This window comes from Podarcis pityusensis, assembly GCF_964106645.2.
Source record: "Podarcis pityusensis genome assembly, chromosome: 8".
Lineage (NCBI taxonomy): Eukaryota > Metazoa > Chordata > Lepidosauria > Squamata > Lacertidae > Podarcis > Podarcis pityusensis.
This window is the reverse complement of record NC_138033.1, coordinates 70053773-70078359: the sequence shown is the minus strand read 5'-3', so window position 1 is coordinate 70078359 and position 24587 is coordinate 70053773. Positions and strand designations below refer to the sequence as shown.

The 24587-nt window shown below is 44.0% G+C and overlaps 1 protein-coding gene and 1 long non-coding RNA gene across 5 annotated transcripts in view; one reads left to right on the top strand and one right to left on the bottom strand.

The window, feature by feature from the left end:
* Positions 1-8957: 8957 nt before the first annotated feature.
* Positions 8958-24587, bottom strand: part of SKI (SKI proto-oncogene) — a 156968-nt gene continuing 141338 nt past the window's right edge. Inside the window, exons 3-7 of one of the 4 annotated variants that reach the window (XM_081016109.1) lie at positions 23134-23249; positions 21625-21923; positions 20891-21198; positions 18225-18455; positions 8958-15352 (exon numbers count right to left, since the gene is read on the bottom strand). In XM_081016109.1, coding sequence (XP_080872235.1) covers positions 15164-15352; positions 18225-18455; positions 20891-21198; positions 21625-21923; positions 23134-23249 — 1143 coding nt within the window. In that variant the 3' untranslated portion in view covers positions 8958-15163. Of the gene's footprint in view, positions 15353-18224; positions 18456-20890; positions 21199-21624; positions 21924-23133; positions 23253-24587 lie in introns of all 4 variants that reach the window. The other 3 variants (XM_081016108.1, XM_081016111.1, XM_081016110.1) reach the window with 3 other exon arrangements.
* LOC308482827 lies at positions 13336-19475 on the top strand. Its single transcript, XR_013989435.1, has 3 exons — positions 13336-13472; positions 16317-16435; positions 19042-19475. It is a non-coding gene; the product is annotated as an uncharacterized lncRNA (long non-coding RNA).

The window sequence follows — 24587 nt, the reverse complement described above, 5'->3', positions numbered from 1 at the left end:
AGCTCCTGTTGCTCGGTCTCTGCTCCTGCCAACCTAGCAGTTTGAAAGCACATCAAAGTGCAAGTAGATAAATAGGTACCGCTCTGGCGGGAAGGTAAACAGCGTTTCCGTGCACTGCTCTGGTTCGCCAGAAGCGGCTTAGTTATGCTGGCCACATGACGCAGAAGTTGTATGCCGGCTCCCTTGGCCAATAAAGCGAGATGAGCGCTGCAACCTCAGAGTCGGTACCGACTGGACCTAATGGTAAGGGGTCCCTTTACCCTTTACCTTTACTTTGCATATAACTTAGCTAGCTATAACTCCTTATGCTCTATGCAGGACAACTGGGGAATGTGTAATTTGCCCATTGGGAACTGAAAACTGTGCATACCCACAGCTGGGTTAATTTTTGCAAGTCATATGCCGCACATCTGTGCCCCTTTAATATCTTGCCCCTGAGTCAAATCCAAAAGAGAGCAGTCTCTTACATTTCCAAAAGGGTGCTGAGCCACTCAGCTGCAAACATGATGAGCACCCAAGTTATTTGTACATGTATTTCAAATATTTCCACATGGCCTTTTCCCTAGAACATTGTCAGAGCTACTTGTGACCAAATTTTAGACCTAGGTTTAAAATATCAGATTAAGACGAAACCAACTAAGAATGTGCAGGGAAAAGAGGTGAGAACGTAAGACTAGCCAAAGGCCCATCTAGTCCAGCATCCCTTTCTCACTGGGGCCAGCCATGGAAAGCTCTCCAGCATCACCTGAGTGCAACGTCAGTCTGCCCACCTGTGATTCCTAGCAACTGGCTTTTAGAGGCTTCCTTCCTCTAGCAATGGAGGGCAAACGCAGCCATCATGGTTAGTAAGCAATGATAATAGCCTTATCCTCCATGAATTTGTGCTATGCCTTTTTAAAGACATCCAAGTTGGTGGCCATGTACTACAAACCTGTTTATACTCGGGAGTCTTTTTTTGGCTTGGGCATTGCTACTGAAAAGGGAAATGTTCCATATTCACAGATTTGACAAAAGCAGCAGCCTTTCCTTCCAGCAATTCATGGTAGCTTGAAATGTAATAAACAAAAGCTGTCTTGTGCTCAGGAGAAACCAGCAACTTTCCTTCAAGAATCTGGGGGGTGGGGTGGCGCAGAAAAATGCACTGAAATTGACATGCAATCCTTAACGTATGAGTGAATAATTGACAGGAAGTCAGGCAGTTGTTAACCAATTAAAGAATCTTAATTGATTGACAGGCCTAATATTTTCCCTTGTCGATGATGCAGAAGAGTGGAGCCTTTTCTGCTTTTTCACAACCACTGCTTTCATGAGTTAGGGTGTGAGAGTGGAGAGACGACATTTATCCTCTTTGGAGCCCTAGAACCAGGCATGCAGTGGGGGGAACCTGTCCCCTTTCAAAATACATTGACGAACACAAACTCCCTTCACCCCCAGTCAGCATGGCCAATAGCAACGATGGGTGTTGTAGTCCAACATCTGGAGGCCCACAGACTCCTACCTCTGCCCTGGAGGGTGTGATGTATCTGGTGGACATAGGAACCCATTGAAAAACCTTTTGGAGCCTCAATCCTGGGCTGGAACATTTTGTGCCAGTAGTGGAAGGCTGGTTTTGCCTTCATTGCCCAAACTGAAGATGTGCTGGCTTGGACGGATGGAGGTTGTGATTCAGGGTGTCAGTGGAGGGTGCCAGTTTTGGGGATGCTGACCTTTTTTGGTCCAGTGAAAACACTGGGGATTTTGAGGGATGCATGGGCACCCATCGCAAAATGGCGAATGCTGTGGGTTGTGCACCATGCCACAGAATGGCTGTCATGTATCAAGGAACTTAAAAAGAGAAGGGGGTGCAAAATGGCACAAGCATGCCCCCCTGGCGCCCCACAATCAATAGAAATGCTTGATCATCTGACTGCTACCATGCTCACCCATAGAGAGAAGAGTTTTGGACCCCTCTTCTGTTCAGAATGGAAGGGAGTTGGGTGTCCATTTCTGGTATCCAATGAAATGCATGTCTATTTAAGGGGTAGGAGAGGCCAAGCCAGTGCAAACAGCAACTGAGCCGGAAGAGCAAACAGTTACCTTGTGAACTGGGGTGGGTTGGGGTTTGATGGCATATTTACAAACTCCCTTAGTGGGCATCATAGGAGGTAATGGTAGGTGCACTGGCAGCTTTGGGTGCTGGGTTTGCAACCCTCTGGCATACAGTGGTACCTCTGGTTAAAAACTTAATTCGTTCCAGAGGTCCGTTCTTAACCTGAGGTACCACTTTAGCTAATGGGGCCTCCCGCTGCCACCGCGTGATTTCTGTTCTCATCCTGGGGCAAAGTTCTTAACCCAAGCTACTATTTCTGGGTTAGCGGAGTGTGTAACCTGAAGTGTCTGTAACCCGAGATGTTTATAACCCAAGGTACCACTGTATATAGAATTAATGTGGATATAGCATTCCCAGCATCTTAAACAGGCTTACAGTATTGTGAGGTGGCAATTGTATTGTGCACACTGTCTCCCTGTCTCTTTTCCTCTTTCACAAGAATCGCTTTTACGCTTCACCACTATTCATGGTAGCCACAGTCACTGCTAAAGAAGTTCCATTTTAACTACGGAAGCAGGATCGCATTTTTAACTTACATTTTGTCCTGGGATGTTTTTTCTTTCTTTTAGGTTGCACTTTTAATCTTATTTTTAGTGACCATTTTGTCACCTTGTGGACTTTTGTGGACAGGTGGGATATAATCATGATTATAGTCCTTTATTTCCTCCATAAGAATAAATGAAACCTATTCATTTTTGTGGGCGATGGTGAACCCAACATAACAAATTTTCAGGGGTGTCCTGGATTGCACCCCTGGATTTGCTGTGTTGGCCACATCACTTTGCCCCTGGTTTTGTTATAAGGAGCATATTCCGAGCTGCCTTATACCAGATCGGATAACTGGTCTCCATGACGCAATTCTGTCCAAATCTGCTCAGAAGTTAGTCCCATTAAGTTCAATAGGGCTTACTCCCAGATCCACATATGTACTAGAGGTTTGCTTACCTCATTCGGGACTTTACTAGCTGGCCTGGCAGCACCTTCAGAGTTTCAGGCAGGTCTGCTTTCGAGCCCTGCTGAGTTCTTTTACCTGGGGATGCCAAGTACTGAACTTCAGGCAAAACCTGGGCTCTATGGTCCCCCCCTTGTTGGATTTCATAGATCTATAGTTCTATCTACAAGAAAGATCTAGACAGGTGCTAAAAATCCATTTCACAGATCTGTGGGTCAAGGCATTGCATCTTGGCTAACTTAAAATGGTGAGAGCTAAGCTTGGCTTCCACTTGGCTTCCACTTGGGTACCACTTCTTGCTCCTGAAAAGTATCTGGGGGTCCTGTGGGGAGGACAGTGAAAGGTGGTGTAACTGGATTGGCCTGGTAAAGCCCCTCAAGACCCTCAGCTTGTGCCTGACTTTGCCAGCTGCTGGTGCTGAGCCTGTTCACTGTACAGCACGAGACTGTGGTGGAATCTTTGACTTTTAAGATCCTGACAGGGAGACTGATGGGTATGTTTAGACAGTATAATCAGAAGCCCATCATTGGGCTAAAAGCAGCCAGGGTTTGTTGAGAGAGGCAGCAGCTGAAGTTGGGGACTTCCAGTGTGGCCCTTCTGCTTTGTTTCTGCCCAATTAATAAGGGAGATACTACTGTATGCTCTTGTTCATTGATTTTTATTCTTATTTAATGATGATTTTGCTGCGTTTTTGTCCGCTAACTGCTAGTAACAATGTGATTGGTGGGACCACTTTTGAATGGAGGCTAAGCTCAGCTCCCACCCATGAAGACTTCCAACTATTTTAAGCCAACCAAAACGTACTGCTCCAGCCCATAGATCTATGAAATTTGTTGCTTTCATAGATCTATATTCTAGGCATGACTCTAGATCCAGGCGGTAGGACATTGTTCAGGAGTCTTTGGTGAAGAAATTAGGTGTGCTATAGTAGCATTTTGCACTGATGCTACAGAGCCCAGAAAGAGATACGGAAGAGAACTAGAGAGAAATGGCTCTACCCAGGAAGATCAGGAATAGTCCAGCATGAATATTGTCATACTGTACACCAGGGATGGGGGAGCTGTGGCCCTCCAGATGTTGTGGGACTCCAGCTCCCATCATCCCCAGCAAGCATGGCAGCAGCTTCCTCAGCCATGTTTTGCTCTTTGGAAAGGGTGGCAGGCTGCAAACAGCGGCTTCATGAGTTTGCTGTGAATGTTTACTCAGAAGTATGTCCCATTGGAGCTGCGGGAGGGTACTTGCGGCCAAGTAAGCATGCATTGGAGCACAGCATGGGTTACTGCTTTTACTCCCTTAAATAAAAGCAGGCACCTTCATGGAAGGATCATTCTGGTGCTAAGGATGAGAAACCTTTCTTCACCACTGGTAAGGGCCATGGCTTGGTGGTAGAGCATCTGCTTTGCATACAGAAGATCCCAGGCAGATATGGAAAAGACTCCCTGCCTGAAACCCTGGTGAGCTGCTTCCAATCAGTGTGGACAATACTGAGCTTAGATGGACCTATGTAGATGGACTCAGTAAACGGCAGCTTCGTATGTTCTTCCTGTCTTGCAAGCAAGAAATTTAGATCTTGATGGCAGCTGGGTTGCTTCCAAGTTTCTAATTTCACCTTCATCTCAGCATAGAAAAGAAGGGGGGAGAGTAAGAAAAGAAACAGGCTGAACTCAGTAAGCATCTGCCATTTAACATCAAGTTTCCACTTTGCTTTCGAAAGATATAACTTGATGGGTAGGGGGAAGCAAAAGAGAGACAGCATTCGTGGCATTGTACATGAGCGTGATTGTCAGCTGAATAAAAACTCCAAAGTAGTAAACAATTGCTGGATAGACTTGCCAGAGGAAGGGTTTGGTCCTTGGTCATGAAAGTTGAAGCATGCACTAATGTGGTTGTGTTGAGCAAGGTGCTGGAATCTGGGAGGGTAAGAATCAGTTCCAGTGAAAGGCTGGTTTCCCTTTCTGCAGGATACACTCCATGCAAAAAGCAGCAGGCCATCCAGGCAGACCACATCTGTTTTTTAAAATGTGTAAGCTACTGTGTATTGTGCAAAGTGGCTTCACTTGCGTGGCTTGCTTAAATTATTTTATCGTAGTTGTTAAGGTTGGGCTCTACAGTGGAGGAGAAGAGAGATTTTCATCTGTTGCTGTCCTACAATGTATAAAAGCAGCTGATGGCTAGTTTAGGTCCAGCCTGCCCCAGCCCCCCTGTAATATTTATAGAAGAGATCTAGTGGTAGATCACACACTTTGTATGCAGAAGGTTTTGGGGTTAATCCCCAGCATCTCTAGGTTGGGCTGAGAATGACCCCATCTATCATAGGAGTGTACAGGTGGAGGGGACCATGAGGATAATGTAGTCCAACTCCCTGCAATGCAGGAAACTTTTGCCCATCATGGGGATTGAACCCACGACCCTCATGGTCTACCAGTAGCTATCAAAACCTGAAAGAACCATTACCAGTTAATCAGTGTAGACAGTCCTGAGCTAGATGGACTCAAGGGTCTGACTCTGTATAAGCAGCTTTTTGAGAGGTCTGTAACTCAAGGCAGAGCATGCGCTAAGAGATATTGGGACTGAAGTGACAGAGAACCCGAGGCAAAGAAAGTTGACTAATGTTCAGCTGCAGCCTTAATGGTTTAATTTTTTTTCTATAGAAAAACCTGTATTTTCCATGGTACTGATGGGTCATTAATTTTTTAATCTTCTGAGATATATTTGGCTCAGTCACTGTTACTGAAATGGGAACCATTCCATATTCCCAGTCTCAGTGGCACTCACAGCCTTTCCTTGCAACAGCTCATGGCAACTTAGAATGTAATAAACAAAAGCTGTCTCCTGCTTAGGAGAAACTGTCAGCTTTCCTTCAAAGATCCTTAAAAAAAACAAAAAACCATTGACACCATGCAAATCCATACTTGTGACTGAATATTTTACAAAGTCAGGTAGCTATCTTGGAGAATGTCTGCTAGTCAAATACTGGACTAGATGGGTAAATAGTCTGACTCTGTAATAGAGGCACTCCTATGTACTTACTTACATTAGAGTTGATGCCCTTAAAAGAGGAATAATTCATGGAGGATAAGTCAGTCAATAGGGACGCGGGTGGCGCTGTGGGTTAAACCACAGAGCCTAGGGCTTGCCGATTAGAAGGTCGGTGGTTCGAATCCCCGTGACGGGGTGAGCTCCCGTTGCTCAATCCCTGCTCCTGCCAACCTAGCAGTTCGAAAGCATGTCAAAGTGCAAGTAGCTAAATAGGTACCACTCTGGCAGGAAGGTAAACGACATTTCCGTGCGCTGCTCTGGTTCGCCAGAAGCGGCTTAGTCATGCTGGCCACATGACCCGGAAGCTGTACGCCGGCTCCCTCGGCCAATAAAGCGAGATGAGCGCCGCAACCCCAGAGTCGTCCGCAACTAGACCTAATGGTCAGGGGTCCCTTTACCTTTAAGACAGTCAATGGCTACAATGGCTCTGTTCTGCCTCCACAATCAGAGGCAGTGCTACCAGTTGCTTGGAACCACAAGTGAGGAGAGAGGCTGTTGCATTTGGGTCCTGCTTTTGGGGCTTCCCAAGGCATCTGACTGGCCACTCTTGAGAACAGGGTGCTGGACTAGTTGGGCTTTTGGCATTACTCAGCAGACTCTTACGTTCTTCTGAGTGTTGTGGTAGCATGCTGGGGGACAAACCTGGGGGGACTGATCAAACCCATTGGTGGGCCACCAGAGATGGTGGTGGTTTTTGTCGCTGGGCATAGGTTTCACAGGTCTGTTAGCGGACTCCCCCCACCGTTCCTCAGCAACCCGTGAGGTTTGTCGCACCACCAAATGGCTGAAACATATGTTTCTATGCTCTTCCTTTCTAGCTGCAATTCCCTTTTTAATCTCTCAAATATTAGGAAAGGTGTGGGGTTGTTTTTAGCAGTAGCTATTTCTGGCAAACGGTACAGATTTTTTCCCCAAGCATTTAATAACATAATCGGCCCACCTTCTTTAAAACTGTAAATTGGCATACAGTTGCTTCCAACATTCGGTTTCTTAAAAGGATGAAAGCATATGTCCCGCTGGAGGAGACGAGTGCTAAGTTATTAGATTTATACCTTGCACCATCTTCCAAAGCAGCCCAGGGCACCAGAGGAGCCCAGGTCCCAGGAAGGCATGTCCATGGTTAGAGGATAGGGCTAGAATGTAAATTAGGAGATAAGACCATATCAGGGCTGGTAACATTAGTGTGCACCATTGTTAATTCCTCGAATCTCTTGGCCCAACTCCTTATTACTGTCTTTTCACCTGCCCGAGTGAGCCAGCAGTGAAAGAAGCAAGGAATGGTGATAACAGCTGCTTAGGAATGCTAATGATTAATTGGTATATAAATACCTTAAGCAAGCAACTTCCATCCCTTGACTTTTTTTCTGGGAGGTGTGGACTGTGCTCAAAGAGAGAAGCAAGTGAATCGGCACAAGGAAGAGTGTAAGGAGAGGTCATGCCCCAGTGCTGGTGCCCATTGGGAAGGGGGGTAGAGAAGGAGAGATAAAACAGTAGGTGGAGACAGAGCCAGCTAACTCTAGTTTTGTCCCCAATCTTTTTCCCTGCTGAGCTCTGCAAGGGGTACACTTGACACTAAGGAGAAGGGTTGATATGCTGTGCTGCCCCCTAGAAAGCAGGCAAGCAGAGGGGACTGGTTGAGGTTGGTGGGTCAGTGCTCAAGGTGCCCAAGACCTGGAACCAGCAGAGGAACCAACTCAATGGCAGAGCACCCCATTTGTTACTTAAGCTCATGTGATTTTAGAGCTGTTGCTTTGAACCATAGTTTCGGAAGCAACAGTTCTTCATTGGTTCTTCTTCTTGTCCTCTTCGAGTATTGTGTCCAGTTCTGGGATCTGCACTTTAAAGGACATGCACAGACTGAAAAAGGGGTTTGGTTGAGCATGAGAAACGTCTTGGCTGCAATTGCTGTTTGATCATGGAAGGTTTTTTGGGTTTTTTTTGCACATTTCCAGAAAAATGTGCATTTAAAAATGGCACCATGTTTAATCCCTGGCCTTTTTAGTTGAGTCTCAGGTAACAGGGCCAAGAAGTAAGCACAAGTGTATACCCTGGAGGAAACAGTTTCTCGAGGGATACTCTTCCACTCATTAAGAATGCTTAGGACTTTAGGACTGGGGCTGGTTGGATTATCTCTTAGTGCAAGGCAACCTTTGGTCAACCTGGTAACCCCCCCCCCCAATGTTTTGAACTACAACTCCCCCCAGCCTCATCCAGCCCAGGGAAGTGGGCGAAAATATCTGAAAGGTGCTAGGATGGGGAAGGCTGGAACACAGCCACCTCTGCAGTGTCAACTGCTCTTTGGTGGAAATATGTTGCATTCTGGGCCTTTTGCTATTAAAGATGCGTTCCGTGGACAACACTTGCATTCCCTGTCTCCTTACCCTCCCCACCCAAAGCCATGATGATGGGTGGGAGTGGATGCCCAACATCTGGACGGCAGCCTGTTGAACCACCCTGCTTTACTTTACCAGAAAAATCACATGATGAATCCCATCTTCTGGAGGGTACCACTTAAGAAGGCACACACATCTGTATACAGGGGTGAGTGGAAGGTGTGGGGACTCTTTTTAAAAAAGGAGGTGTGGGCCTGCAATACCCAGTCCAATTGGAGCAGTTGAGGTCAGGGGTGCTTATCTCATGAAGAGCTATTCATAGTCTCATAAAACAATTTTATAAAACAGTTTTAATTTTTTTCTGCAGTATTGCACCAATTAATCGGGGCATGTTTGTTCATGCTACTCAAGAGTAGTAAAAGAACATATCTTTAGTGTGTGTGGACTTATTTTTTTCTGCACAAACAATTTTATTTTTGATAATGCGCCTATACACTGTACATTCAGTCACTGTGGTATATATAAGCATAGCTATTTTCATACATAATCTGATAAAGTCCTTTATTTTACAATATTATCTGTTTCCAGGTTGGAAAAGGGTTGGAGGGGGAGGGGGGATTTGAAAAGGACTATCAAGTTACACAGAGAAATAGATAAATACCCCACGCTTTTTTTTTCCTTTTTGTAAATCAGGCATTTATAAACAAGAAAGCATATTTAATTACATAAAATAGTTCTAGAATAGGAGAGTAAGTCATAAAATAGTTAGCAGCAGCAGCTGGGGGACAGGGAAGTAACAAAAAAATGCTGTAAAGATTTCATCTATTAATAAACTTGCGCCATTCCCTCAATTAAAAACTTGCTCCTTAGTACTCTTCCTTGCTTTAAAAGACCTCTCTATAACACAGAGACTGCTTGGGGATGTAAGGGGAAGAAATGTCAATTTTCTTTGCTTTTACTAATAAAACAGTTCACAATGAATGACAAAAATATGCAAATAATGGGAAGGAAGTTGAACTGACACTGATTTTTTTTTTATAAGAAAAAAAAGTTTCTTTCTTTATGGTTGTTTTTTCCCCTAACAAATTTCCTTGGTTTTAAAAACACAATTCTTAAAACAAGACAACTAAGTAAGAAAAAGGTTTTGAAAAAGTAAACACCACCATATACACGTATTATACAACTGCAAAATGAAAAAAAGTATTTACAAATTAATTTTTTTTTTTTACATTGGCTAGTTCTGTTGGAAAAAAGCAAGATTATTATTCTGTTAGCCTGTTTCATAGATATAAATGTCTTATTGCTGTTGGTATTCTTCACCTGCCCTCCCCCCCTTCGTTAAAGTCTTATTTGAATATCTTTTATAAAAAAGTGAATTAAACTGAATATACAATTACCTAGATTATATATATCTATATATCTATATATATTTGATGTATTTGAAGAACTGACAGCCGATGTAATAAAACACTTCTTCTCCCCTTTTTGGAGAAAACATCTTAAAGGAAACGGAATTACAATTTGCGAATTCTGTTCCAGTAAAAGGATCATAGCTATAACTAGCTTAAATTAGCAAAACAAGAGCATTATATTCTACAGAATTGATAATGCAGTTTCTCTTTCCTGACCAGCCCCTCTGCACACTTTGGAGTAGGGGGTCTGCTGTGAACAAACAAATGTTGCATAGGCAGCTGTTTCCCCATTCACTTCAATGGGCTGTGCCCAACTTTCCATTTGGAAGAACCCATTAAAATTGATGGACCTCTGTTCTGATGTAACACTGGATATAAACCAATGTCAGAGACATGCATGTTCCGTGCATACATTGGCTATCATGGGTCCGGGGTAGGGGGGAGCCCAGAACTCTCATGCGTTGATTGGGAGCCTCTAGTTTGGATTGCTTTTTGTTTTAATTACCTTAACTTTGTGTTTTCTACATCTAGCTCTCCTCAAACCTTGGCTACTGATCTGGAATACTAGTGACCATGCTGCAGTGTTCAGAATATATATTTATACACAGTGGGCTAGGAACTTCTCCAAGGTAAGCCCCATTTGTTGCAATGAAGCTTGAGCAGAAATTTTTCTTGGTAGGTTGTATTTGTTAACTGATGGCAAGAGCTTGAGGTGGGAAATGTTCCAAACAGTTGTGAAATGGCTGAATTTTCTGTTACCCTTTTATTGTCTGACTTGGAAATCCCTTAAACAGGACTTTAGACACATGGCTGAAAAGATTAAGAGCAAAGATGCTATCAAATCCACATGGATGCACATGCTTCCTTCAGATGTTGGATACAGACTTGAGCTATAATCCAACTAACCTAGGGTTAAGTCCTACTGAACTTAATAGGACTTACTTCTGAGTAGACATGCACAGGATTGCACCATATTTAGTGAACTAAGTCCCAATTGAAATCCAAATGACATGTGTCATGGCTTAAATCTGGATCTGACAAAGGTGTCTTTAAAAAATGATTCTTCACTCACCTAATGAGATTTTGTTGTTTTGCCTCTATCCGCCTTATGTCACAAAGATTCTCTCCCCCCCCCCCCCGTTTCAACACTTACTAGACAGTCTAATCTTAAAACACTAGCAGATAGATCTTTCAAGACTGATCGGTATGTGGGCACAGCTGTACAAATTGCAATTATTTCATCAAGGGTTTCAGGAAAAATCAGACCAGGATCAAGGTGTTAGAAACACAGCATTTGTTGGTATTAATACTTGACACCTTTATACTAAAACAGGCATACACTTAAGTAGTTTTATGTGCATACCTACATAAGATAAAGTATGAATGCAAGAAATACAATTTTAAAGCTGCTTATAGTGTTATAAGCATACATTTCACAGGGAGTTATGGATGGTTGCAGCTTCTTGTGGAGTATATAATTCGGCAGCAAAGTTGAGCTTCCCTTTGCATAGTATGTGGAACGTCCCTTAAATCAGCAGGATTGCAGGCCCCATGCCCTATTACAGAGAAGGATGCAAGAGTGAAATTCTGGTGGACAGATGCAGTTTAAATCACGGGACCTTTCCTTCCTTCTGTTTTAAGCTATTGCAGAAGACTACACATAGTTCCGTGTGGTTGGTGCTGATTATCTTTTTCCTCTTTGATAAATTCAGCTCCTTTTCTCTTGGTGGGCTGGGAGTAAAAAGACAAGCTTGCACTGAAGTTGTATGCCCATATAAAAAAGATGAGACATGATGCAAACTTCAGCATTTTGCATTTGGTTTAGTACTACGATTGGAAGTGGTAGCAGAGACTTCCGAAGAATGAGCACGTGCCCAGGCTGTGGGTTCCCAATGCCTTTCCTGTTTGTTTTGACAGGGATAGCTGCTGTAGCCTAGACTCAAGGTTTGGAACATTTACACTCATGAAGAGGGAAAGGGGACAATGGCTGTGCTGTGGCGCAGTGGGCTTCTCTGAATCTGTGCAAATGTTTCAATGAATCTGGCAATGGTTTTTAGAGTTTGTACCTTTCACGCTGACCTGCTGGTCAACGCACCAATTTCACTTCCTAGAGGATTATAGGGAATGTCCTAGAATGTGCCCCTAAGTTTGCTAGCAAGACCAGCTGCGCCTCTGTCAGTAAGTGTGTGTCATAAAACATGGGTTGTGGCTGTCGTGGTTTAAGGCCCCTCTGTTTGTCCTTGGGACTACAGCTCCCATCATCCCTGGCCATAGGCCATGCAGGCTGGAGTCAATGGCAGCTGAAGCACAACAGCTGGAGGGCCTCATGTTCCCCATCCCTGCCATAGAGGAAGATCAGTATTGGAAGGCAAGCTGCTTTCACAGAAACTGGTTTGTCATTATCATCTTGTAGAATGACCCCTGTATTCCCAGAATTAGGGTTTGTAACACCTCTCCCTGCTGAAAGGAGGGGTGGCTGGCCAGGTGGGGAGAGGGACAAGCAGTGAGCAGCAGCTTGTCCCAAGAGTGAAGCTGAATCGCCAAGTGTAGGTTTGAGCCACTGAAGACAGCTGTGCATCAAAACTACGCAATTTTGTTGCCTCTTGAAGGAAATAACTGCAAACTTAACAAAAAAGCATTATAGATCTTGGAAATTTATACGACTGAGAACAAAACGAAACAAAAAAAAAGTTATGCACCTTTACGTTAAGACAGTGATAATGCCCGTTAATTAATATATATGTATGGCAAAGATTTTAATTCCATGCATATGGTTTTTTTTAATAACTGCAGAAAAAACATACAAAGCAAAAAAATTATTTTTAAATCCCCATATTAAAAAAATAACTGCATAAACACAATCAATATTCCGTTTGCATTGCACTTTAAGATGGGAGAGCAGATTCCACTCATTGGATACGAGCATGGGCAAGACCTCAAACGCAGACAACTTCTTATCATGCAAATTAGTCCGTATATATCTGTTGCTTTCTTGCTCCCCATATTTCAATTCTAAGTCACCTGATTTTTCTAATATAGCTTCCTTTTAATTTTTTTTCCTGTAGCAACCCCTACCCCCACCCCCACTAAAATGTACTTTACTTCCTCCTTTTTCAATGTTCATGCTTACAATGGCTATTAGAATGGATAATAACAGCTTTATTTTTAATACAACTTTTATTCCCCCCCTAGTGTACTGTAAAGTCAATACTTTAATTTTAGGACAGACAGCCGCATTTTGGTTACAGGAAAAGGATTGAATTGCAGAGTTCCCTTCAGTATTTCAGAACGCAAATTGGAGGAGAGAGAATCTGTGAATTTGGGATGGCTTTTCCCCCCAGTTAAGGATTTTAGTAAACTGTCACCCTTAGTAAACGGTTTGCTCACCATTCCTGTGAAATGATTGTAAAAATAAAATAAAACGAATACGAAAGACTTTGAATCAATACCTCTGTATTGGCAGGGAAGAACGAATCAAAATATTGCTCACTCCTGCACTGGGGCGGTTTAGCCATGACCAGCCGCCATAGCCCTGTCGCTGATAGGATGGCATCCCTGAAGTCCATGTTGGACTGCTTGTGTGACACGGATCTCAAGCAACCATGAATCAAGAAACACGTGACCTGCTTGATTGCCAGAGAGAAAAGGTAGGGAATCTGAGCCTATGCTGCTTATATTGACACCGAGCTCTAACAATTGCAGTTCCGTAACATTTCCTACCCGCCTTATTCTCAAAAGAGAGGGGGTAGGTCCTGGAGAAGTGTAGAGTTATAAACTGTTCCTGGCAGATTTGATTGCTAACACAGTGGACAGTTGGTTAAATCATAAGGGGAGCAATAAAGGTGGAGGAAATAATAACGAAAACTGTAGTTCTTAAAAAAATAATGCCTTTCAAGAGGAAAACAAAATCTAGTGGGTACTAAGTGTTGGCCCCAAATCAGGTAGAAGAAGCAAAACTCCCACTGGGGATAGGATTTTTGCCCTGAGTGTGTTTACTTGCTGCATATTTCAATATTCAGTGGGAAGGGAAGGAATTGCGGCACAGATCCCAATATTAAAGTATTTGTCACATTAAAAACAAAAGACCAAAAAACCCCTAAAGAATAAGAAATGTAGGCTTATTCACAGCAGCAAAAGTCCTCTTTTTTGTCTCTTTAATACAATGTTGAGCACTCTCTGTGGGCCACACTGAAATCCTTACACGTGATCCTGGGCAAGTCAATAAAATACTGAAATTTCTGAGGTGATGATAACATGGGGACGAGTTCTCTGGGAAAACGGAAGGGTTTCCAAGCAGACATGCCACTCTCTGTTTTTTCCCACTTATCTTTCACAAGCAACTTCATGTTTCAGCCGACTTTTGTCTTGTGTTTTCTCTGTGTTTCTTGCTCTCTTTATATATTCTTCTATCCGTTTCTCATAATTGAAGTGCTCTGGCGTTGAAGTGAGTCTTTAAAACACATCAGTTAATAACAGACATATATTTATATATAAAAAAAGTTATGGCGTGATTTACAAACACTGAATTTTAATAAGGCTGGGTTCATTTAGGATATAGTTCCACTCCTACACCCCACTGAAACATATAAACTACCCCCCTTCCCCTCCACTGACTTTCCTCTTCTTGGTTCAAGCATGGGGAAAACAAAGATTTTAAACTAGGAAAAAAACCTAAATTTGAAATTCACATAGAAATCCCCTGGATTGAAACGGTCATGGCTTATTATTGGGCTTTTTCTGACAAGCTTCTCTAAGGAAGAACCCAACATATGTAACAATTTGTCATTACAAATCAGGCATTGAAAGTATTTTCTCCCCCTCCCTGTTTATATATATATATTTTTTAAAAAATCTTGTTAATGGTTATAATACCATGTCTTCATGACTCAATTGTTTTGTGTTCTTAAATAGCTTATAACAAAAGGGTTTTGTTTTTTTCTTGATTCCAAAGTGTTCCCAGAAAGCAGCCCTCGTTGCTTGTCTTTGATTTCACATGGATGCTGCTCGCCAGACGGTATAATTTTTTTAATATTTTTTTTTTTTGCTGCAGACTCAAAAAGTAGTTTAGGTTATAAACACTCTTCATGTTCTAGGCACAGGAAGATGTTGTGCTATATGGATTGAAAAAAGAGGTGGAATTCAGTGCTTCTGTTATAAAGAGTAACATTTGCCCTCCAATGAATAACAAAGTCCATGTTTACCAGCACACGCCAGGGCGCGGACCCTCGCCCCAGCGCCTCTCCCACACACTCTCTCCCTCACTGTGCATATTATTTTATTTTATTGTCAGTATGGCCTACAAATTAGACCCCATGTCATTACGTTCTTCAGCGCTGGCCTAGTTGTCCATATCTTTCATTGTGTGTTCACTGCCGGGCAGATCACTCTGTTTAGGCCACAGTTGCTCCTGAAGTTCCTTGACAACCTTTTCCAAGTGTTCCCGTGCTTCCCTCTCACGCAACAGATCAGCACGCAGCTGTTCTCTGTCCGCCTCTGCATGCTGGAGCTTCACCTGCAGGTCTTCAATCTAGAATGAATGAATGGATAGTAAACTAGAGATACCTGGCTCAGTTCAAGGCATTAGAACTGACATATGCAGTGGTACCTCGGGTTAAGAACTTAATTCGTTCTGGAGGTCTGTTCTTAACCTGAAGAGGTACCACTTTAGCTAATGGGGCCTCCCGCTGCCACCGTGCGATTTCTGTTCTCATCCTGAAACAAGTTCTTAACCCGAAGTACTATTTCTGGGTTAGCGGAGTCTTTTAACCTGAAGCGCCTGTAACCCGAGGTACCACTGTAGAACCTTTGGTGGCTCGGGACCAAAGTCCCTAAAACCAACTATCTTGGACCCTAAAAGCCACATGCCAGTAGTTATGCGGGGTCAGTGGCAAGCATGGTGTAAAAGTAGGGAATTGGGTTCCAAGAGACCAGATTGGGAGGTCTGGGAGGTCTGCAATCAGTCCAAACCTGGAGATCCCCACTCTTGAGTTACAGATAATACAGCAACACAGTCCAAGAGCTGCAACCTATCCGTTTTTAGATCAAATGCTAAACTATGTACATAATCTATACAGGAAGGAAAAGGAGGTCACTGAATGCTTGTCCCACCATGTTTCCAGGATAGCCAACAGTGTCCTCCAGATGCTGCTAAGCCAGCTGCACTGTGGCAAGAGACCTGAACCTTTCTCTCTGCTTACCATCTCTGCATCTTCCCCCACCACTCAAAACAACACTTCTGCAGTCTTGGGCCTCTTCCAAGTCATTCAGCTCTGGCCACCTCCCCTCTAATACTTCAAAGGATGAGCAAAAACGTGGCAACGTGATTACTTCAGAAATGAATATGCCAGACCTAAATCCTGACAAATGGGGGGGGGGGGGGAGTTGCAGGGAAATGGCAAGGATGTAGCTGTGCACTAATTCCTTTTGACTGCTTTGAAAAATCACAGGTCTTCATTCCTTCCTTCCTCCCACCTACCTCCAACCTAATCTAGACTTGAACATCCCTGATACTATTTCTTAAGACTGAGACGATGAGCAGAATTAGAAGCCGGGGAGACAGAAGGCAAGAACGTCTAACACAGACGTCCCACGTCAACATGGCGAATGGGAGGTAAGACAGAAAAGGCTTCTGGCAAGATTATTAACAGAAAAAAACCAAAAATTCACCCACACAAACTTCAATCCTTTCCTCCCTTGAGAGAGAAAAAAAATCCAGATGTCAGAAGCAAAAGCAACCCTCTGGAGCAGAGCAAGTTGGAACAAACGGGTGAACCTTCAAAGCCTAATTAGATGAATGTGGGTTTTTTTTTTTTAAAAAAGGCTTCAAACTTTGTGGAGCCCCACCCGCCTCCACAACACTTCAGCTAAAGTGGAAGTTGACACCCAGCACATGAAGCTCTGAATCAGATTATGTTTAGTCTGGGCATCGCTTATCAGCGAGACGTCCCGTGATGCGAGGAGAAGGAAATTTGCATCATTTCCTGCTTCTCTGCCCTTGTAAATTTGGCAAGCCTCACAAAAGGGACTGTGGGACCGCTCCCCTTCCTGTTAATGAGAGGAGGAGGAAAAGTAACATTTAACAGGGCTTTTGTTCAGAAGTTGGCTTCTTTTTTTCTTTAAAGGAGTTCTTTAACAATTTTTTGGGTGTACAGAATGACAACACTTTAAACTCTCTTCACAGAAAATCCCACATGTTGCTATTACATATGAATTGATTTTGTAAAGCATGTCCTGGTATTTGTACTTCCCAACCTTACCTGGAGATGCCAGGAATTGAGCCTGGGACCTTCTGCACACAAAACAGGTGATCCCCACTAAGCCTGGGCAACGTATCAATACATTGCCCAGGACCGGTATGAGAGCTAGAGTGCGATGGCTGCTTCACCCAGTGGTATATTGCGAGTCAAACCACTGTCACTCCTGAGTCACTCTGCTACCAGTGCCCAGTGTGAGAAGCAAGCTGCAGCCGGGTGCTGGAGGCAGAGGGACTCAGGAGCAGCAGTTTCACTCGCAATATACTGCTAGGTGAAACCACCATTGCATTATGGTCCTCATCCTGCTAAGGGAGGAACAGCTGATGTAGTTTGTCCCGTGGCTGCCTGCACTTCATTTAAATTTCTCCGCTGATAGGTGCACAGTGGCCTGCCCCTCAGCAGAGAAATCTAATGGACTCCCCAGCTCACCTGCTGCAGGGCGCAAGCCAAAGACAGGGTGGGGGCTCTGTTAGGCTTATCCGTTGAGGAGCAGGCAGCCCCTCCTCCCACCCACATGCAAAGGGACAGGCTTCTCAGCTGATCAAGCTCCCGACCCCTTTGGCTTGTACATGGCAGGTGGGTTATCTCCCAGAAGGAAGTGCTGAGGTTGCTTGATGCTGCCACCAGGCCCAATGCTCAGCAAGGCACGGATGGGGTGGCTTGCACTCTGCACCTTGCAGAGCGATGCCAAGGTTGCAGAGGAAGTCCCTCCACTCCTGGCATTGGGTGGCAGCAGCAAGCAGCCCTGGCTCAGACAGGTTTAAACATTTTGCGATGTTTGCCTCCATCTCAGTGTTGAAAAGCCGACATTGCCCAGCCCTATTACCTATAGCAGAGCTTTCCACACTGTGTGTCACGTGAATGCTCCCCAAGCTCCTCCAGGGGCTAGTTTAACCTCTGGTTTGCTAGTAAAACTGAAGTGCTATGTTGTGAAATGATGCATGTCTAAAAAGTGTCACCAACATGAAAAGTTTGGAAAGCTCTGCCCTATGGTGAGAAACCAAAGACTGCTTTGAGGCCAAAATGGCATCCTTTAAAGTATCTTTCAAAGCCTTTCTGAATATTTAGCCACAAGAAAAGCTCTTGCAAAGTTTTGGCCAAGAGCCTAGAGCTCTGTGAGGAGACTCTCAAAGGACCTGTCCTCACCTGGGCGGAGTATTTGGCTCTCAGCCTGCCTGCTTCACACCCCTTGTCGCACACCCGGACTTGTCTGGCTTGCTCCAGTTCCCGCTTTAGCCGTATCCGTGATTCGTTGGCCTCCTTCATTTTCTTTTCGTTCTCAGCTCGGAGGCGCTCGATCTCCTTCCTTAAGTTGCGCTTGGCTTCTGTTGCCTCTCTTAGCTTTTCCTTCTTCGCCACACGTAGGAACTCAAGCTCCTGGAACAAGATGGAGGCATGGCTTACTTAATAAACACAGCCTTAAAAGTGGTTAGAGGTGGCATGGGGAGTAAGAAATATATAACTGGGCAAGAGCTTTAACATTTCAGAGGTGGTTGGAGGGCAAGTTAGAAAGGAAGATTGGACTTTAAGCATGGTGTGCCTGCTATTGGCAAGAACCACATAGATGTGTTCACCAGTTCCTAGCTAATGGAAAATGAAGATATCTTATTCAGTAGCATGGAATGCCATAAGTGTTTATATGCAGTAAGGAAGAACGAATACATCACAGAATTCTGGAAGAATCTCGACTCTTTTCAGACAGTTCTAGAACATATTACAGGCAAGCACTTATGGACATTCTGATGTTAAGATTTGAGTTAGGTTGTCAGTATTGGATCTGTATATGATTTGTATATTTCCTTTTTTGTTTGTTAAGCTAATGGTCTTGTCTATTGATTATTTTAAGTGCTGAGCCTCCAATGGGAGGGATGTTGTGTCCTGGTTGGTGGGGGGAGACATTTCTCTACAACAGGGCTTCTTGAACTATCTGATGTGACGGACTGGCAATTATTTTTTTCTCCAGGGTGCCAAGGACCGGTACCATATCTGAAGCGTCCCACCCAACCTGGGCTGTGGTGGAGTCACCATGAATCAGCAGCTAATGGCTCACAGACCAGCACTGGTCCATGGAACACCACTTTGAGTAGCACTGCTCAACAAGACCTTGCCATTGAGACAGAAGAAGAACCCTGCTGCACCAGGCCAAAGGCCCATCTAGTCCAGAATCCTTTTACTCACAGTGGCCAAGCCAGAAGCGGTTCCTAAGCACAACAGCATTCTCCCCTCCTGCAGAACCCAGCAAATGGTATTCAGAGGGAGAACAGAGCCAGTGGAAAAACAGAGGTCAGAGTTAGGTGATTAGTCCAAATGGAGACATTTTTCATATTTATGTGGTCCAGCATCAGATATTTTAGGCACATGGATAACCAGGTGCTTGGGGTCCTCTCAACTTCTTTATGGTTTACGCATTACACATTTATTTTAAAGTTTTCTCTCTTTTATTGGGAGAGCGGAGGGGACAGCTTCCATTCATTCTTTGCTTATATTATGACTGATTAGTGTTAAAAGGGAGACCAGTGTTGCATATCTCTTCCCCTCCCCTCCCCTCTCCTTCCTATTTCCAGATGCAGTCCTTCCTTTGTTAAGTAACATACTGCATCGGGGTCATGGGAAATCTCTCTCGTCTGACAACCTTATTTCCTAAGCCAGAACTTGTTATCCTAGCCTGTGCTGTTTCCCAGCCATTCTGCATGAAAAGCCTTTGCCCTCTCCACAACAGAATTAATGGAATTTGGGGACAAATACTAGGCTCTTAAGTTCACCGTACTCTTCTGCTCAGTTTAGGCACTGTTAAAAGTTTTGCTTGGCTAAGCAGCTGCCACCTGCTCTGCATTCTCTGACTGCTCTCAAGAAACAGGCTCAAGGTCCTTCACAGAGAACCAGAAAGCCCAGGAGCAGCAAGCAGACTACCACCCCACGGATTCTCCTTTACACCATGAATGGGTCCCATGAAACATAAGGCCCCAGAGCACAATCTAGGTTTTCTGTGGCTCTGCTCAGCTGTAATATTAAGCCATAAACCACACATGTGGAACCTCAAACTTTGCATGCACTTGCAAGCTGTCTGGGTGTTTCTAGTTTGCTGTTCTTTTTTAAAAAAAATAAACCAACCCGTTCTTGCTTCAGAAGTATTGTTTTTACTTGTTTGGAAATGTATTTTTAACTGCAACTTAACCATGATGGCTATGTTCTACCTCCACTGCTAGGAGTCACAGGTGAGGAGAGGAGTGCTATTATGTTCAGGTCCTGCCTTTGGGCTTCCAGTAATAGGTGTGAGAACAGAGAGCTGGATCAGATGGGACGACCTTAAATCCATCAGGGCTGCTCTTACATACTTACTTTCAGAACCAGAAGGATGTTTCAGATAGGGAGAGAGGGTTGTATCCACTGTTAGTCATACCCAGAACATATCACTTGAAATTAATGTGCATGACTAATTTGAATGAGGCCACATCCACACTATATTTTAAAAGCACTATTACATCACTTTATCAGTCATGGCTTTAAGCATCATGAGAACAACAGTTTGTTAGGTGTGCTAAGAGTTGGTAGGAGACCCCTCCTCCCCTCACAGAGCTCAACATCTCAAAGGGGTTTGACAATCAATCCCTCTTCCCACGGAACTCTAATAATTGTAGCTCTGTGAGGGGAGTAGGGTGTCTCATAACAACCCACACCCTCTTAATAGACTACAGTTCCCAGCATCCTTTGGGGGGAAGCCATGACTTAGTACTTGCCTGTGTAGTGGGGATGGAGGTGGGTGGGGGTGCAAGCCACTCATTTTGCCTTATGATGCTTCCATATGGCCTTACCTGGTGTAGGCTGCGTTTGGCCTGCAAGGCAGCATTCAGTTTTTCTTCCTGCTTCACTCTCATCTTTACAACTTCGTGGAGGAATTTCTCTTTGGCTTCTTTCGTGTCCAGGCCACTGTCCAGGGCCTGCCTGAGGTGCTCCAGCTCAGCCTCCAAACCGCTGGTGCCACTCTGGGGCTCGGCGTGACTGGCGACTTCAAAGACGTTGCTAGTAGTGGGCGGGGCTTGCATGCTGGGCGAGCTCATGTCCTTGGCTGAGCTCGAAGAAGCGAAGGATGGGGAGGAGAGTGAGGACAGAGAGGAGGTGACTGGGGAGGAGAAAAGAAACACAAAGGCGGCAGTCCCCCCGCCGACAAAAAGAACATTAGAAAGCTAAAAATCACCTGTGTGCTTGCAGAAAGGACATACATAGAACCCAATCAGACCATTGGTCTGTCTAGTAAGGTAATAGCTACACTGACTGGCAATGGCTACCCAGGGTTTAAGTCAGGGGTCTCTAACCACTGAGCTGCTTTCCTTTTCTTAAAGCAAAACGGGGACAAGATAAACTTAGAATCATAAAATCATAGAATTGGAACGTACCCCATATGGGTCATCTAGTATAACCCCCCAGCCATGCAGGAATCGCATCGGTTCCCCATCCTTCCATCCCTCCCCATGGCAATGTTCCCAAGGAAAACAACCAGGGAAGAATTAGAAGAAAATAAGAAATGAAGTAGCATGGGGTAACTCACACTTACATTCTTCTCGAGTCTCTACTTCGATTTCTGCTTCAGACTCCTTTTCTTCTTCTGCAGCAGGGACAGCGGCAGGAGCGGTGGCGACAGCAGCGGTTGGCGTAGGTTCGGGAATGGTTGGGTTTTCGGCGACATGTTTCCTTTTCCTTGGTTGGGAGGGGCTGTTCAACGGCTCACTGCTCCGAGTTGCTGCTGGGGCACATGGGGGGTTGCTTACGATCTTTGGCTGAGGCGGGGGTGGTGCAAGGGCCACATTGGGGGCCACGGCATTCTCAAAACTTTTGTATGAACACAAACTGCAGGGGGGTTGTAGGGGGGTTGGAAGGGAGAAAAAGAAGTAACACCTTCAGTGATGGAACACACACTACTACATTTGCAGGCTCAGGAGACATCTGCATGCATGGGTTTTTATACAACTCATCATCAACGCAGTGAACCAGGTACAGCAGGGACAGGAAAAATGCAGTTCTTTAGATGTTTGGGGGCTACAACTCCCATCAGCCTCACCCAGCACAGCCATGGGCCAGGGATGGTGGGAACTGAAGTACAGCAGCATCTGGAGGGCCACAGGTTGCCTATCACTGGTTTGTGCCATTAATATCCCATACCTTTAACACAATCATATTCTAGGAGGCTAGCAGAAAGAAATAATGTTGTGTCCAACTAGGTCCTGCTCAGAATACACCCACTGAAATTAATTGTTCCACGTTAGTCATGACCATTAACTTCAGACAGTCTACTCTGAGTAGGACTAATGCTAGATACAACTCATAGTTGCAATATGTAAACATTTACCGGGGCAAATCAGCAGCCTTTTCTGTGCTACAAAATGCAAATTAACAAGGGGCCTGAACCAGCGTATGATATAAATTGCTTGTGAGCAAATGACGCTGATCCTATGAATGTTTACTCTGGCATTCAGTCCTACTTTCTTCAGCAAGATAGATAGATAGATAGATAGATAGATAGATAGATAGATAAGATATAGATATATATAAAATTTAACTGTTTTCATAAATATAAGATACACATTAAAAGTACCAATAAACATCAGTTGCTAAAGAACAAGTTAGCCTTAAAAAATTCTAAATAAAATATTCAGTTTTAAAAATACACGTCAAACTTACATATTAGGGTAGACTTGCTTGAACAAAAATATTTTAGCAAGTGCCAAAAAACTATACAGGAAAGGTGCCTGCCCAATATGAATGGGTAGGGAGCCGCAAATTGCCGCCACATCACCAAATCAATTACTTGGGTTGTATCCCATGCTACTCCTACTCTCGAGTAAACCCGCTGAAGTTAATGGACAGGACTAACTTGGGTCCATTAATTTCAAAGGGTGTAGAGTCTTGAGTAGAACATAGGTAGACACAACCGCTTACAAATGTGGAATGGACATTACGTGTCACTTGTAAAAGGAAGCTCCGCAATGAGATTACAGCCTTAACTGGCTTAAGATGAGCTGGGACTCAGGTTATTGTGCCACTCTTTCTGCTTCCTCACCTGTCTCTGATCAAAGCAGGGATGTGGTTTGGGAGGTCTTTTTCGTTTGCTGAAACGGCGGGGGACCAGGGCCGGAAGGCAGAGAGGCGCTGTCGTGGATGCATGCAACCAATACTCTGCTGGAGCCAAAAAGGAAACAAAGAGGAAACAGTGAGATACACACAATTACATGTTTGTGAGCTGTAAATCTGGTATAAGCTGCTGGGGAGGGAGGGGCGGAGGCTTGAAGATCCATAGGGAATAGGAGGCATTATAAGTCCATGTGAAAAAGAAAAGGCCTAGCCAACAAAGTCGTACACAGGGTATACCCACTGAAATTAATGTGCTTATGTTTGTTGTGTCCATTAACTTCAATGGGTCTACTCAAAGTAGGACTAGCAGTGGATACAACTCAAGGAGTCTAGTACAGTCTTAAATTTCATTCTGTTGCTGGTTTTAATTTTCCACTCTTAAATTGCCCTTAAAACCGAAAACAGTTCAAGTACAGTGGTACCTCAGGTTACAGTGCTTCAGGTTACAGACTTCGCTAACCCAGAAATAGTACCTTGGGTTAAGAACTTTGCTTCAGGATGAGAACAGAAATTGTGCAGTGGCGGCGTGGCAGGCCCCATTAGCTAAAGTGGTGCTTCAAGTTAAGAACTGTTTCATGTTAAGAACAGGCCTCCAGAATGAATTAAGTTCTTAACCTGAGGTACCACTGTATCAGTGTTTAGATGTACCAATGGTCTTACTTGACAGCTTCCTATATTCCTAGTTTATTAGATCATTCTAATTTTTTAAAATGTGATGTATTTTTAAAATGTGATTCTGCAGCCACCTTTTTGTGGCAAAAGATTCTTACTGCAACCTTATCCTAGCTGGAAGAGAAATATCTACAAAAGTAACTCCTCTACAGTTGTTCGTTTTAAATACCAGTAGATCTAAAACAAAAATAGACAGTCCAAAAGAGAAATTGACCATGAATGAAGCAAAATAAAAAATGCAAAAGAGGAATTTGTCTTTAAACTCAATGGGTTTTACCCAACAAAGTCCTACTGCCTGAAATTAATGGTTAATCATGTCTTATTAATTTCAATAAGTCTATTCTGAGTAGGGCTAACAGGATGCAGCCCATTGTACAGGTGTTTTTCTTTGGAAACAGCACCTAATTAATGTATGGTGTCCTTGATGAAATCTTTTGGGGCCCCTTTCTCTTAACACTCGTGTTGGAACTGCTCATATGTGGTTTCTTCACCATCACCCCAAGGAGAGTAAAATAAATGAGATTTTTAAACCAAATTTCAGGACTATGGATGTAGGAAACAAAGGAAGCTGCCTTTAGTGTCTAGGCTGACTGACAGTGGCTCTTCATGGTCTCATGTGCAGAAAGGGCTTCCTAACTACCTGCTAACTTTTTCTTTTAGCTGGAGATTGAATTTGAGGCTTTCTACACACAAAACCCCCTTCATGGATCA